A 15,651-nucleotide genomic window follows, 5' to 3' on the forward strand; every position below is an offset into this window, starting at 1 on the left:
TCCAGCATAGCTAAAGCAGTACAGCTTTTGTGTGTTGTCCCATTGACTTTCAGTGGGGTTTTTAGAAATATCATCATCTAGCCCAGGGGTGGGCAAGATATGGCCCACGGGCCGCAACCAGCCCACCAAGCCATTTGATCTGGCCTGTAGCCTGCCCTGTTGCTCCCCCACCCCCAGGCCAATCAAGACCTAAGGGTGGGGGAGTGCACAAAGTCATTCGCTGTTCAAAGTGGCTGGCAGCTCCCTCCCCCCACCAGGACACGTGGTGCCTAGAGGGAGCCACCAGCCATTTTGAACAAAGAATGACTTTGCGTGCTCCCCCGCCAGCAGGTCCCGATTGGCCTACGGATGGGGGAGCACGTGAAGTCTCCTCCCTCGCCATGAGCGCGTGGCACCTCGAAGGAACCACCCTTTCTTCCTGAGGTCCTGTCCCTTTGGGGAGGGGCGGGAAAGTCAGCCTGCAACCATGAACCAACGTTTGTGAAGTCGCCCACCCGTGATCTAGCCACTCAGTTATGGGAAACTGGGTCTGGAACCTGAATTCTGCTTTAGTCCTTTCACAGAGCGAATCTTCTGATCACAGCGCTGACAGCTTCCGAGGAACAGGGCTCTCCTTTTGAAATGTTCCTAATCACAGTTGTTTTCATTTTCTTTCTTCAAGTCAAAAGAAGCTTGACGTGTAGGGCACCCATGGACAAAGTTGTCTGTCCTCCGAACGACCCGAGAGCAGAAGGGACAGAGTGTGCCAAGACCTGCCAGAACTATGACTTAGAATGTTTTAGCCATGGCTGCACATCTGGATGCCGCTGTCCCAAAGGCATGGTAAGCAAAATGCGTATTGCCACATAAGAGAGGCAACTAAAAGCGGATCATTCTGATTTTCTTGCTTTCGCTCTTGCCCAGCCACAGCTCCGCTGCAGTTCAAAACCAGGCAGTTGCTTGCAGTGGCTCCTGGTAACTTAACCATTGTGTGCTCACAGTCACATTATGATGCCCGAAGGGCAAGTGTATTGGGGAGGGAAAACTCACAGAGAGCCCCCTACCTAGCACCCTTCATAGAAAGCAGCCAGAATGACTATGCACTAAGACAGTGACTGTGGGGCTCTAGCTGGCTACCTGCAGGGAGGATTTTTTTCCCCCAGTGCCCAGTTACCCAGATGACTTTTGCATTGGAGATTGGCCAAGCTGGAGATGGGGACACCAGACAGGGTGGACCAGTATTCTGAGGCAGCAGAGGTGCCTACTTAGAGTTCTCACCCCCACTCTATCCCATCTGGCCTCCTCTGACCCCATTCCACCCCTTCCCTGAGTGTCCTTGGTCCGCCCGCTCTCCCCAGTGCCTTCTGTATGCTGCTAAATGGGGGATCTGAGGGAAACGGGAGGTGCTGATGGGTGCATAAGATCAAAATTATTTTCCAAAGGGGCTCTAGCCCTGTGAGCTACCTGTGGAGCCAGTGCTGCGAAGCGATGCAGAGAATCCTCCTGCTTAGGGTACATTTATGCTTGGCTACAGCTTGAATAGACACACTTGTGCGAGCTCTCTTTGCGCCTGCTAAAAACTGAAAGTAACCGTGGCAGCATGAGCTGCAGAAAGGCCTTGTCATCTCAGGAACATACCCATCCGAGACCCTAGGTGTGAGCTTGGGGCAGCTAGCCTGCCCACCCATCCCACAGCTTGTGCTGCTGTGGCTACATTCTATTTTGACCACTTGAGACAATGAGAACTAGTGTGAATGTGTCTGCTCGAGCTGGGGTTCACACCCCCAGCTCCAAGTGGAGACCTCCCCTTTGAGTCCTGCCTAATGTGCTTTGCTCAAATGCTCAAGGTCCAACTTACCTCTAGTCAGGTTGGAATTTTCCCTTAGGTCACATTGGCAGGTGTTCCAACTTTCTCTGCAGCATGGGTCATGGAGTGCTGGCTTGCACCGTCTAGGTCAGGGATGGGGAATCGAAGGCCCAGGGACTGGATGCGGCCCACGGCTTGTCTCAGTCTGGCCTCCGAAGCTCAGGGCTTCACACACCCCAGCATTGGAGCTCCAGCCCCGCATCTCATTCCCCATGGGGCTGGAACACACAAAATCTACTAGCCCGGGCCATCTGAGGCTCTGGTGTGGGAGTGGAATGTGGAGTGTCCTCAGTTGGGGGTGGGTGGTGGTGGTGGTGGTTGTTGTTGTTTTTTACTTCTCACTTTTGTGTAGTCCTGACCCCAAAAAAGTTTTCCACTCCTGTATCCACCTAATCAACTCCCTGCCATTGCAGGGGCCTTAGGAGTTGGTGGTGTCACCTCGGTCTTTCCCCCTCTCTGATTGTGTGACTCTCCCAACACAGAACAACTTTGTCTCCCCAGCAATAGTATGTTTTAGTCTAAATTACATCATCTGGCTTAGCGCAGGAGTGTCTGGGTGAAATTCTTTGTGATCATGGGTGATGGATGAAACTCTGCCTTGGGGAGGCTATCCCCCAGCTAACCCTGCCCCTTCCCCCCGAGGCCTTGCCCCTTCCATCCCTGTCATAGCCCAGCTCACACTGAGGCTGTTGGCTCCTTCCCCACATCCCTAACCCCCCACATTGTGGCTGCTGTTCCCTATCGCAAGCTAGTGCTGCAGCTTCCCTCTGCCCCCGAGTGCCAAGGGACCAGGTGGTATAGCCCCAGGATCCCTGGTCCCAACTGCAGGGTTACTGGGCAGCATGGTCCCAGCTCCACCAGCACTAGAGTGGGGGGGGGGGGACAGTTGGGCCTCATGGCCCCAGCCTTCCTGGTCTGGAGCATAGGGAAGCTGAGCAGCAGCAGGAGAGCCGGCCACTTGCAGAGCCAGAAGCAGGACGGGCCTGAGAGCAGAGTGTGGGTGGGCCACACCCTATTTTTGGGCAGGCTCAGACTTCCCATGCCTCTGACACCCACCCCCTATGTCAGAGATATGCCGGAGGCCAGACTAGATGGCCTAATGGTCTTTTCTGGCCTTAATCCTTAGGGAATCTATCCGAGTGCTGCTGCTGTCATTTTCAGAGCAGGGGGTAGTCGTGCTGCACAGCCCGTCCGTGCTTGCCCGCTCAGATGAGGAGATGTGGTTAAGGTCTCACTCACCCATGAAGCTGCTAGTGCACACAGGCCAATGGGGTGGGTTATGGGTGGAACTCATGGTACACATTTTATAGAGGTGCTGTAGGCAATACTTCTGAGCCTACTCCCCCTCGTAAAACCAACTGAATAGTGAAAACATCTATCTGTGTATAACCTATATTACGTATGTTGGAAAAAATGTGTTGAACAAATTATTTTCATTACAACAATGCTCTCAAACTAGGGGCTTTGTTTTGTGATGTCTTGATTTAACTTTCCTGAAAGCTCAGGGACTGGTTAGAACTGCATTTAGAGCAGTTTGGGCCTTTGAGACATTTGCTTTTAGTTAATAAAGGAAAGCATGTGCACTAATAGATGTTAAAGTTAAGGTTTTATAAAATGAGTGATTATATTGAGGGTGCGTCTACACAGCAGAGCTTAACTCGAAATAAGCTATGCAAATTGAGCTACGTTAATAACTTATTTTGAAATAGGGAGCATCTACACAGCACTTATTCGACATAGAGCACTTTTCCTCCAACTTCCCTTATTCCTCCTACAATGGGGGTTACAGGAGTTGGAGTAAGAAGTCCTCCAGCGTCACAGTATTTCGACATTATTTCAAAATAACTGTATGCTGTGTGAACGCGGCCCAAGTCATTTTGGAATAGCGCTAGTTATTTCGAAATAGCGTTGCAGTGTAGACATACCCATAGACTCATAAATTGGTGTATATGCAACTAAATAAACAGTTTGATGAGTACCCATTAGTTCCCACCAATTTCAGTAGGAGCTGAGAGGTACTGAGAACTTTGGGAAAAGGAGGGCACTGATTTAGTTTCCTAAATATGCATTTAGAAGCCCAGCATTAGGCAACCATTTTTAAAAATGTTGGTCACTACTTCTACCATGTCTCCTAATGCTAACTTCATGTCACTAGAAATTCTGTCAAGCCCCCAACGTTAGTACACACATAAGTAAAAAGACACTCTTCCTCTGGGCACCTAGTGCATCTCTTTCCTATTCTAAAGCTTCAGGTTTTAGCAGAGTTAGTCTGTAACAGGAAAAACTTAAAAAACAACAAATAGTCTGGTAGCACTTTAAAGACTAACAAAATATGTAGATGGGATCATGAGCTTTCCTGGGCACAGCCCACTTCTTCAGATGACCAGTTCTGGACATCTAACACTCTAATCATCTGAAGAAGTGGGCTGTGCCCACGAAAGCTCATGATACCATCTACATGTTCTGTTAGTCTTTAAAGTGCTACCACACTATTTGTTGTTTTTTAAATATTCTAAAGTGCACAGAGTTTAGCCAGTAATATTGCATTCTAGAGCGGATAAGAAAGTGGTTTCCCCTCCCCCTCACAGAAAAGTTTGGGTTTTAGTGAAAAGTTAAAGCCCACCATGTTTTGGCCACAATCCAACATAGTTTGATTCTGGAGGATATTAGTACTTCCCGAGAATTGTAGCACAGGTCCCTCGTGCTTCCATTCTCCCCTCTAGGCTGGCTTCCCTGGTAAACCGCATCTTCCATGATGCATGACAGCCCCCTTCTTAGTGTGACGAAGTGGTGCTCTTTGTATTTCGGTTTGTGATCAAACTATTTTGTGTTTTGCTTGAAAACAGAAACTGTTTCAATTTGGGGCATTTGATTATTCAATGAAAAATTGTAATTTTTCCACAGAAAGACACTTTCTGCACCAAAAAAATAAAAACATAAAAAATAAAAAAAATGGACAAACCTGCTTTTCCATTGAAAAACCTTGACAGTGGAAAGTCTCTTACCAGTCCTTGGAAGTTCACTTTATTCATGAGTTTTGAATTCTGTCTAAAACAGTGGCTGACTTCATCTGGAGCAGCCATGTAGATTTATAGGGACCTGTGGTGCCTTTTCTCTTGTAGGTGAGTGTAGTTCTTTTGTCTGTCAGTATTTCTTCCAATGTCATACTAGAACAAACTAGATGGCTTATTACTTCATAATTTCCAGGATCACATTCTCTTTTTTAGCAGATTGATCTCATATTGGCGGATGGTCAGACATTTATATGGCAGATTCTGTTCCAAAATAGAAATGTTTTGTGATGACAGCAACTGAGACTGTGAGCAGCAGCTAGGATGAGGAAATCTCCTTGTACTTCCAGCTGCAGTCTTTTGTGTCAGCAATGAGCAATGCTAGCAATAGGCTCGTTCCAAGTGCACTCTTCTATAGCCATACAAAACTCTGATTGGGAGATGGCACAGCAAAGCTTTCGTGAACCAGCTACTCATCTACTGGAATAATTCATTTTCTTCTTTATTAAACCTGTGTTAGGACTTTTTCAGATTTTAAATGCTGAAAATATTCCATTAATTTTCCTGGTTCGGAGGGGGAGAGAGGGGGGATCTTCTAGCATAGAATATAGTAATGTTAGCAAGTGACCCTCCCACAGATTTACAGTTTGAGTTCCTGCCAAAGTTTATCAGAATTACTGTGATCTGCTTGGTCTGCTCAATGGATTTGAGATTTGGGTTTGCTTCCAGGAATTGGTGATGGTTCAGAGTAGAGCTATTTATATGATGAAAAGGGAGAAATAATCATTCAATGGGGAAAAATGCCAACATTTGAAACTGAGACCTTATCTACATTTAAAATTAGTACACTTTAGTGTAGGTATGACATACACCAACAGGAAGGGTTTCCCCATTGGCATATGTGATACACATCCTGGAGTAGCTAGGTTGCCAGCTTAGCACTGTCTACACTGACTTGGATTTGGGTTTTCATGCCCTGCTCAACATAGTTCAGTCAACCTATTTTTCTAGCACAGACTAGACCAATATTATTCACAGTGGCTTTATTTAATCAGTGCTACTAAAATAGCTTATTTTTTCAGAACTGGTTGGAGTAATCGTTCAGACAATTACTGCATAAACCTTGGTCTGCACTTGACAGTTATACTGCCACAGCTATGCTGGTTTGGGGTATGAAAAAAAATCTCATACCCAAAAGACACGTCTATGAGGATATCAGTCCCAGAATAGACACAGCTGCATCAATGGGAAAGTGCTTCCGTTGATGTAGCCAATATTTTGGCAGGCCGTGTTTCTGCACCAATGGAAATATCCCCTTCCCTATGCTATGGGGCTATGCTGGTGTAGACTGTGTAGTGTAGACTGACTCTAAGACTCCTACCAGAAGAAGCAGGGTTTGGAGTTTGATGCAAAGTGTCCCCATTGAAGTTGGTGGGATGATTTCCCTGAGTTTAACCTTTGAAGGATTATTTTAAGACAATCCTTTGAAACTTGATAAAAGGAGCTGTCCCTATTTTACCCACTAGATGGCAGTACAGTTCAATCTACTGGTAAAACAATCTGCCAGTAGCTGCTTGCTATCTTGCTCACTTCCATTCTGGCAGGTAAGAAGACCAAGACCCTACATTTTGGAAATGATCCTCAGAATAAGTTAACATCAGAAGACATATTTATTTCATTATAGCCTTTGCCACAGAGAGTATCAGGGCTCAGATTTTTTTTTTCCTTGCTGGGAACCTGGGTATAGAAAATGGAAAGGTCTGAGTTTCACTAGCACAGGGAAACCCTTGAAATGCATTGTGTGGGAAGTGTTCACCTGGTGCTAATGAGCAGCAAGACAAAATACCACAAATGTTCTATCAAAAGAGCCTCAGGGAAGATTCATTCCTGATTCTGCGTTTGGCTACCAACTTAGCTTTGTGCTCACTTCAGCCTTCACCACAGGTGACAGGATTTTAGTATTGCTCAGGTATGCCATGTAATTTTATTGGATGCCAGTTTCTTCCCTCCAGAGTGTTCCTAAAGATATGGAAATTGGGATGCAAAATAAGTAATGTGATGAGTTTGGTATTTTCCAGATTAGCAATAAGCATAACTGAGCAAATGCAACAAAAAAGTATTATGAATAGTTTTTTTTGCAAATTAAGCTTGCCAATTCAATTAAGTGGATCCAAGACCCTTTTAATTCTCAAACCTTCAGGGGAATAATTTGTTTTTTGTAGGAATATCTGTCGGAAGCCAAAATATTTTTAATACTAGAGTAAATAAATAATTGCACAAGAAGCTGAAGTACACTTGTAGACATTATGAAAAGGTCTTTTTATTATTTGTTCAATAGATTAATCAGAAAATTACAAGCACTTGAAGATAATTAATGTATGGAAGAGCAAATCCTCTAGCTTTTAAAAAACTAAAGCATTCAATCAAGAAACACAAACAATGCCATCTGGTTATGTGACCAGAGACTCAGCACAGAGAACAAATGCTTACTGCAACACTTGATGATATACACAATGTTGCCCTTAGCGTGGACAAAGATGTACTTAAAAATGTGTTAACTGGGTTTACCACAATCCACAGAGCATCCATAGGTTCTAATATGAATTGCTACTTGAACAGCTGTGAATAACATGTTTAAATAATAAAAGAGGCAGTATGAGCAAGTATTCATTGCATAAACTGGAACTGTTTTCAATTTTCAGATAGGAAAAAATATCTCCTTGGAAAATACGGTTTCATTTAAGTTGAAATTTTCCAGGTGGAACTGTTGATTGAAACATTTTAATTTTTTTCTAATTGCAAAATTCAAATCAAACAAAATAATTTTGAGCTGATAATAAAAAAATATTTTTCTCCATAACTTAAAAATATTAAAATTTTGGGAAATAAGAACGTGAGTTTCATTTGTGCACTTTCCTCCTATATTTTGATTTTCTATTTTGCATTTCCAGATTTTGGATTTCTTACATTTCCTTTTGTTTTTTATGTTCCCCTTTCCCTCTCATTGGAATGGGGGGGGGGGGGAATAACCCCACTTTAAATACAGGAAAAGTGGGTTTTGCCCACGAAAGCTCATGATACTATCTACATGTTTTGTTAGTCTCTAAGGTTCCACTAGACTATTTATTGTTTTTTAAGTTTTTCCAGTTACAGACTAACCCGGTTAACCCCTGAAGCTTTTAAATACATATGTACATTTTTCTACCTTGAAATCATTGGAAAACAGTAGGTACATGTGCAAAATCGTGAGGAAAAAAACTGCTCTTTTTTAATTTCTTAAGGCTTTGCCAACTGTTTCCAGGTAGAAAAATATGTTTTTTTTAAAAGTGAAAATAAGGGTTTCCCCATTCTAGTGGAAAAAAGAGATTATATAAAAAGGGAGGGACCAAAGGTTGGATGGGGGACAAAAATCTAGAAGCCCAAAATAGAAAATCTTTTCTTTTTTCAAAAAGTGAAGTGATATGACATTTGAAATTTACAGCTTAAAATTATCATTTTCTTTCACATATGGCAATGAAAATCCACTATTAATTTGAGAGAGCTTTTGAGTAAGCGAGACTGGGTCTGTCCATTTGTTGAACATCTCCTAAACAGTAAGAGCTAGGATCACTAAATTTGGTATATAGCTTCCTCTTATCACAACTTAAAGCAAGGGTTTAGTTGTGTATGAGGGACTGATTTTTCCACCCTTCATGCATATGGTGATGAATAAAAACCGTATGGAAAAGAAAGACAGTATCACAAGCAGGTGAATGGGATTGGCTGGGGGCACCCCCCTTCCTGGCCTGCCCCTCCCCTGAGCCACTACCCACAGGTGACTTTAGGGAGGGTGTGTGTGTGGGGGGGGGCTGCAGGTCCCCCCATTAATACAGGAACATTGCTGGTGGTTCCCCTTCATCAGAGAGGGAGGAGAAATTTGCACATTTTGCTCCATTCCTCAATCTGGCTGGGGAGTGCAGGGGCAAATGAACCTGGACCTGCCCCATTCGGGGTCATGCACCCCTCCCTCCATTGTGCCCACTGGCACTGTAGTGGCCATAGAGAGGTGCTTCTCACCTGGCCCCAAGCTGCTGTGGTGAGAGAGGGTTGGGGTTGTCCTCTCTCCCTGGGGCAGCCTGCATACTGAATCCTTCATCCCTCAGCCCAGCCCAGAACAATGATTTACATGAAGAAAACAAAAATGAACTGAATTAAGGACCAGAGCAATGTCAGGTAAATCTTCTAGTTCCTAAATATTTCATTTAGAAAACCCCCAGAGAAAATCTGGCATTTCCACTGGAAAATTTGGAAAGGAGAAGTGAGTTTTTTTAAGGGAATGATTTGATTTTTCCAACCAGATCTGTCATAAATTGCTCACTGCAGGTTTGTCTAGTTCTAACTGACTAACTGCAGCACAGAAGTCTCCAAGTATTAGTGAGAGGACTGCCTTCCTGTGCATATTTACTCTAGGAAAGTGCAGTATCTTAGAAAATGGGCTCATTAATATGACAAAAGCGACGAGGAGTCCTATGGCACCTTATAGACTAACTGAAGTGTAGGAGCATAAGCTTTCGTGGGCAAAGACCCACTTCGTCAGATGCATGTAGTGGAAATTTCCAGAGGCAGGAATAAATATGCAGGCCAGGATCAGGCTGCAGATGACGAGGTGGATCCAATCAAGGAGGATGAGGCCCACTTCTAGCAGCTGATCTGGAGGTGTAAATTCCAAGAGAGCAGAAGCTGCGTTTGTAGTTAGCTAGCCATTCACAGTCTTTGTTTAATCCAGAGTTGATTGTGTCAAACTTAAAGATGAACTGTAGCTCAGCAGTTTCTCTTTGAAGTCTGGTCCTGAAGTTTTTTTGCTGCAGGATGGCTACTTTTAGATCTGCAATTGTGTGTCCGGGAAGATTGAAGTGTTCCCCTATAGGTTTTTGTATGTTGCCATTCCTAATATTAGATTTGTGTCCATTGATTCTTTTACGTAGGGACTGTCCTGTTTGGCCGATGTATATAGCAGTGGGGCATTGTTGGCACATGATGGCATATATTACGTTGGTGGATGTGCAGGAGAATGTACCAGTGACAGTATGGCTGATCTGGTTAGGTCCTGTGATGGTGTTGCCTCTGGAAATTTCCACTACATGCATCTGACGAAGTGGGTCTTTGCCCACGAAAGCTTATGCTCCTACACTTCAGTTAGTCTATAAGGTGCCACAGGACTCCTCGTCGCTTTTGCAGATTCAGACTAATACGGCTACCCCTCTGATGCTGAGCTACAGTTCATCTTCAATTTTGACACAATCAACTCAGGATTAAACAAAGACTGTGAATGGCTTGCTAACTGCAAAAGCAGCTTCTCCTCTCTTGGAATTCACGCCTCCAGATCAGCTACTAGAAGTGGGGCTCATCCTCCTTGATTGGATCCACCTCGTCATCTCCAGCCTGATTCTGGCCTGCATATTTATACCTGCCTCTGGAAATTTCCACTACATGCATCTGACGAAATGGGTCTTTGCCCACGAAAGCTTATGCTCCTACACTTCAGTTAGTCTATAAGGTGCCACAGGACTCCTCACCACTTTTGCAGATTCAGACTAACACGGCTACCCCTCTGATAATATGAGATAAACATGATTTAGCATTTAGTATAAACAAAAACAGGTGGAGTTTAAAAACGTAAGAATGGTTCAGTTGGGTCAGACCAAAGGTCCATCTAGCCCAGAATCTTGCCTTCTGATAGTGGCCAATGCCAGGTGCCTCAGAGGGAATGAACAGAACAGGTAATCATCACCTCATCCCTCCCTTATTACTCATTCTTCTCTTCTAGAGACCCTATCTCAGTTAATAGCCGTGGATGGACTTATCCTCTATAAACTTATCTAATTCTTATCTAGTTCTATCATGGTTAACATATTTTTAAACTTGACTGTGTCCATCCTCAGAGCAAAGTTGTGCTTAGAGTCGTGTTAATTAAAACGTGAGTTGATGTGTTCCAACAGGATGCAATTTCCCAGTGTACATAAGGCCTTTGAAGACACTTTTCTTCATTTCCACTTAAGTGCAAGGGCTTATGGCGAGATGGAACAAGAGAATGTGAGGCTCAATGGGTTGAGGAAAGTGCAGAACAGAACACAGTGAAAACAATTCTGAAGTGGCGGATAAACATGTTAAAGCCTAAAATGATCTTGTTTTTAAAAATGCCTTAAGAAATCTTGTACCAAGAATAGGACCTATAAGCAATGATAGGGCCAAATGGTGGATGTTTCTTGCAGATTCCCAAACAGCTGGAACCTTCATCAGCTAGTCAGCCATATAAATCCTACGAGTGCTCGTCCTTAGGGTGTGAGACGGTGTGAACAGCAGCTATTCTCGTTACAGTCCTCTGACTTTTCTTGTGGCTACTTCCCCACGCAACCACGCCCACCCTGCCTTAAGCTGAGAGACTGTTAGTTTTTCTGTGCTAAACTGGAGAAGAAAACTACTGGAGGCAGGACTTCCATGGGAAATTACACTATTTACAGACAGAGGAGGTGACAGGGTAATATGTAGTATTTTTTTTCGGGATGTTACAGATCTGTGACCCATGTTGGTGGGGCATTGGGCTGCTAGATTCAGTATAGGACATAAATATAGAGCTTCTGAACATATGGTTTTGGGTGGAAATTATCAGTATTCCTGAATCCCTAATTCCCTGTTTACAGTTCCAGCTGGATAAGGAACTGTTCACTCCCTGCCTTTAATAGCTATACTCCATGGCTGTGTCTACACTGGCATGAATTTCCGGAAATGCTTAAAACGGAATACTATTCCGTTTTCAGTTTTTCTGGAAAAGGAGCGTCTACATTGGCTGGCTGCTTTTCCGGAAAAGTCCTTTTTCTGGAAAAGCATCTGTGGCCAATGTAGACGCGCTTTTCTGGAAAAGAGCCCCGATCGCCATTTTCGCGATCAGGGCTTTTTTCCGGAAAAGACTACTGGGCTGTCTACACTGGCCCTTTTCCAGAACAGTGTTCCGGAATAAGGACTTATGCCCGAGCGGGAGCAGAATAGTTTTTCCGGAATAGCGGCTGATTTTGTACAGTAGAGCATCGTTGCTTTTCCGGAAATTCAAGGGCCATTGTAGACAGCTCGCAGCTTATTCCGGAAAAGCGGCTGATTTTCCAGAATAAGTGGCCCAGTGTAGACACAGCCAGTTCTCTGTGGACTTCTGATGGTTCAGGGACCACATTTTTAGAACCTGTGTTTAGTACTGAATACATGGGATACTTTTAAGAACATGCAGAGAAAAGTAACAGAAATAGCTGAAGGGTCTGGAAAGACTGGTTCCTCAAGAAAGTGATTAAAAGAACAAGTCTGAGCAAATGTGCATGTATTCGAAGAGGGAGAAACTTAGTATTGTAAAAAGTGGAGGGGCTATAAATACAAATAATGTGTTGACCTTAAGACAGCAAAAAAGTAGGCTGAATATGAAGACATATTCCCCAACCATAAAATGTATTGTCTGTGGAATTCCCTCTCGGGGAAATCCTTCAGCAATTTCAGCAGCTGTCTAGTCCTTTCCATGTTCTCCAGAGTAGAGACAAGGCTGCATTTCATGGATCTATGGCTCTGTCCAGGAGAGTCTTGGCTCTTGGCAGGGCACCATCCTAATCCATTTGCTTTATCACTGCTACCGGTGGCCTGAGCCATGCTCTTTGCTTGTGGTCACAGACGCTTTTCTTCTGGGGGTTCCTTTTCAGTATGTGTCCTTTGATTGATAATCAGCTTTAACTCTCCTTCTGGCTTCTTCCTGGTGCAATCATCTGACTCTAGCTTGTCATGCTTAGGATACCTGCCTACTGCTTGTGAATAGCTCTCTGCAGGCTTTCCCTCTGTTCCTCATGGTAGCCACATTTTTCCCCTTTATGCGCCTTTACCCCATCCTAGGTGTAGTCTTTTTCTCATTAGTAAATTCTTTCACAGCCTATTTGATTTTACTCCCCTTGTTTCCCTCAGCAATTTCAGCAGCTGTCTAGTCCTTTCCACCTTCTCCAAAGTAAATACAAGGCTGCGTTTCATGCATCTGTGGCTCTGTCCAAATGAACCCTGGCTTTTTTGCTATTGCACCTGCATTTGCTCATGAGTGCAGGTAATTTGCACTATCACATATTCAGGGGCCAAACTGCTGATAAAATGTGTGTCTGTGGTTTTTGATTTTTAGGTACGACATAAAAACAAATGCATTGCCCCTAAGAGGTGTCCATGTTTCCACAATGGAAGAGAATACGCTCAAGGAGAGGCCATGAAAAAGGACTGTAATACTTGGTGAGACATTTACATTGTATTTCAAAGCTGCGAGAATGAGGATTCTTAACATGATGCCCTCTCTTCTTGAGGGAAGTGGGGATGGGAAAGAGGATGCATTACAGCATTGGGCTAATAGTGCTGACAAGTGCTAGGTGTGATCTTGACCAACACTGCATGATTACACCTGCGTAGGTCCAGAGTATGATTATTTATAGATTCATGGCTATGGGGGGCAGAATGGCCTATAGAATGGAGTACTGGACTGGGACTTGGAGAAGCTGTTATCCAAAAACACAAGAATGGCCATACTGGTTCAGAGCAAAGGTCCATTTGGCTTCTGTTGGAAGACAGGATACTGGGCTAATGCCAGGTGCCCCAGGGAAAATGAATAGAGCAAGTAATCATCAACTGATCCCTCCCCTATGATCCATCCGGAAAACAAAAGTTAGGGACCCTATCCTGGTTAATAGCCACTGACAGACCCATTCTCCATGAATTTACTTAGTGCTTTTTTGAACTCTGTTATAGTTTTGGAATGTCCTTTCTTTTGGATTATTGTTCCTGTCTGCACCAGCTAATGGACAGCTGTATGATAAATTAAGAACAGGCCGTATATACATAAGAACATGAGGTTCTATTCTTTGCTTTGCCACTGGCCAGCTGGGTGACCTTGGGCAAGTCATCTTACCTCTTTGTTCCTCAGTTTCCCCATCTGTAAAATGCAGATAATGATACTTAACCATCATTTGTAGAATACCATGAGATCTACTGGTGAAAAATGTTGCATAAGAGATAAATGCTATGGTTTATTATCATTACAGTTACATATGTTTTAAGACTGTAAGGGACCATCATGATTATCTGTTCTGGCCTCATGTATAATACAAGCTATAGATAGATAGTCTCACCTATTATGCCTTGCAGTCATCTCCTTAAGCTTTCTCTGTAAGAACTATTCTATATCTATATAAAAATTGTTCATGTTCTATACATAAGATGTGCTTTTTGTCATATACAACTCCTGCAGACAGATAATGTGCCGTTTAGTACAATACACTATCTACTCCTCCTTTCACCTAACACGCAGGAGCTCAGTGTCATCATTCCTGGACTAAATGTCCCTTGTTCATCCAGAGGAGCCAACAGGATTGTCAGGCCCCTTGGCAATGTGGGGGTGTTGCCTAGCTTTGTGCTTCCAGAAGGGATGGGGCTGGGGCAGCCAGCTCCCAGTGCTGCCTGCAGGATAGCTGCCCTCCCACGCTGGGCCTCACAGCAAGCCAGAATGCATGGCGTGGGGTTCTGGAGTGGACAGTGTGGCGTGCCGGCAGCAATTGTAAGCACCTTAGCAGTAGCAGTGGTGGTGGCTGGGAGACCTGGCCCCTTTAGAATCACCGGGCCCTGGAACAACTGCCCCCCTCTGCCAGTTTCCCCCCATCAGTGGGCTTGTGTTCCCCTCAAGCCAATAGGCCATATAGGATTAGGCTTTGCTGTTACCACCATTTAATGGAGTTACTCCATTAGCTCAAGCTTGCTCTTGCCTGTATCCCAACTCACCTACCATAGGAGGCTTGATTTCCAAAAGGGGTGAAGTCCTGGCTGTCGTGGCTAACAGGGAGCTTCTGGCTGCACAGCACTGTTGAAAATCACCAGGCTCACTGAAATGCCTTAGCATAAGGGAATGTGGATTGGATAAATGGACGGTAAGATGGATAGAAAGATGGATAGAAGGCCGGACCCAGCGGGTAGTGATCAATGGCTCGATGTCAGGATGGCGGTTGGTTTCTAGGGGAGTGCCCCAAGGTTCGGTTCTAGGACCGGTTTTGTTCAATATCTTTATTAATGATCTGGATTAATTTTGCACCCTCAGCAAGTTTGCGGATGACACTAAGCTGGGGGGAGAGGTAGATATGCTCAAGGGCAGAGATAGGGTCCATAGTGACTTAGACAAATTGGAGGATTGGGCCACAAGAAATCTGATGAGGTTCAACAAGGACAAGTGTAGAGTTCTGCACTTGGGACGGAAGAATCCCAAGCATAGTTACAAGCTGGGGACCAACCAGTTAAGTAGTAGTTCTGCAGAAAAGGACCTGGGGGTTACAGTGGATGAGAAGCTGGATATGAGTCAACAGTGTGCCCTTGTAGCCAAGAAGGCTAATGGCATATTAGGTTGCATTAAGAGGAGCATTGCCAGCAGATCCAGAGATGTCATTATTCCCCTTTATTCAGCACTGGTGAGGCCACATCTGGAGTATTGTGTCCAGTTCTGGGCCCCCCACTACAAAAAGGATGTGGACGCATTGAAGAGGGTCCAGGGGAGGGCAACCAAAATGATTAGGGGGCTGGAGCATATGACCTATGAGGAGAGGTTGAGGGAGTTGGGTCTGTTTAGTCTGGAGAAGTGAAGAGTGAGGGGGGATTTGATAGCAGCCTTCAACTTCCTGAAGGGAGGTTCCAAAGAGGATGGAGAGAGGCTGTTCTCAGTAGTGACAGATGGCAGAACAAGGAGCAATGGTCTCAAGTTACAGTGGGAAA

General features: G+C 44.4%; 1 protein-coding gene across 1 annotated transcript in view; it reads left to right on the top strand.

The window, feature by feature from the left end:
* Nucleotides 1-15,651, top strand: part of VWF (von Willebrand factor) — a 248,544-nt gene that overhangs the window by 77,229 nt on the left and 155,664 nt on the right. Inside the window, exons 18-19 of the mRNA XM_006128153.5 lie at nucleotides 662-822; nucleotides 13,034-13,137. Of these exons, the coding sequence (XP_006128215.3) occupies nucleotides 662-822; nucleotides 13,034-13,137 (265 nt within the window). The remainder of the gene's footprint in view (nucleotides 1-661; nucleotides 823-13,033; nucleotides 13,138-15,651) is intronic.

The sequence above is a fragment of the Pelodiscus sinensis genome, chromosome 1, assembly GCF_052426305.1.
Source record: "Pelodiscus sinensis isolate ZL-2025 chromosome 1, ASM5242630v1, whole genome shotgun sequence".
Lineage (NCBI taxonomy): Eukaryota > Metazoa > Chordata > Testudines > Trionychidae > Pelodiscus > Pelodiscus sinensis.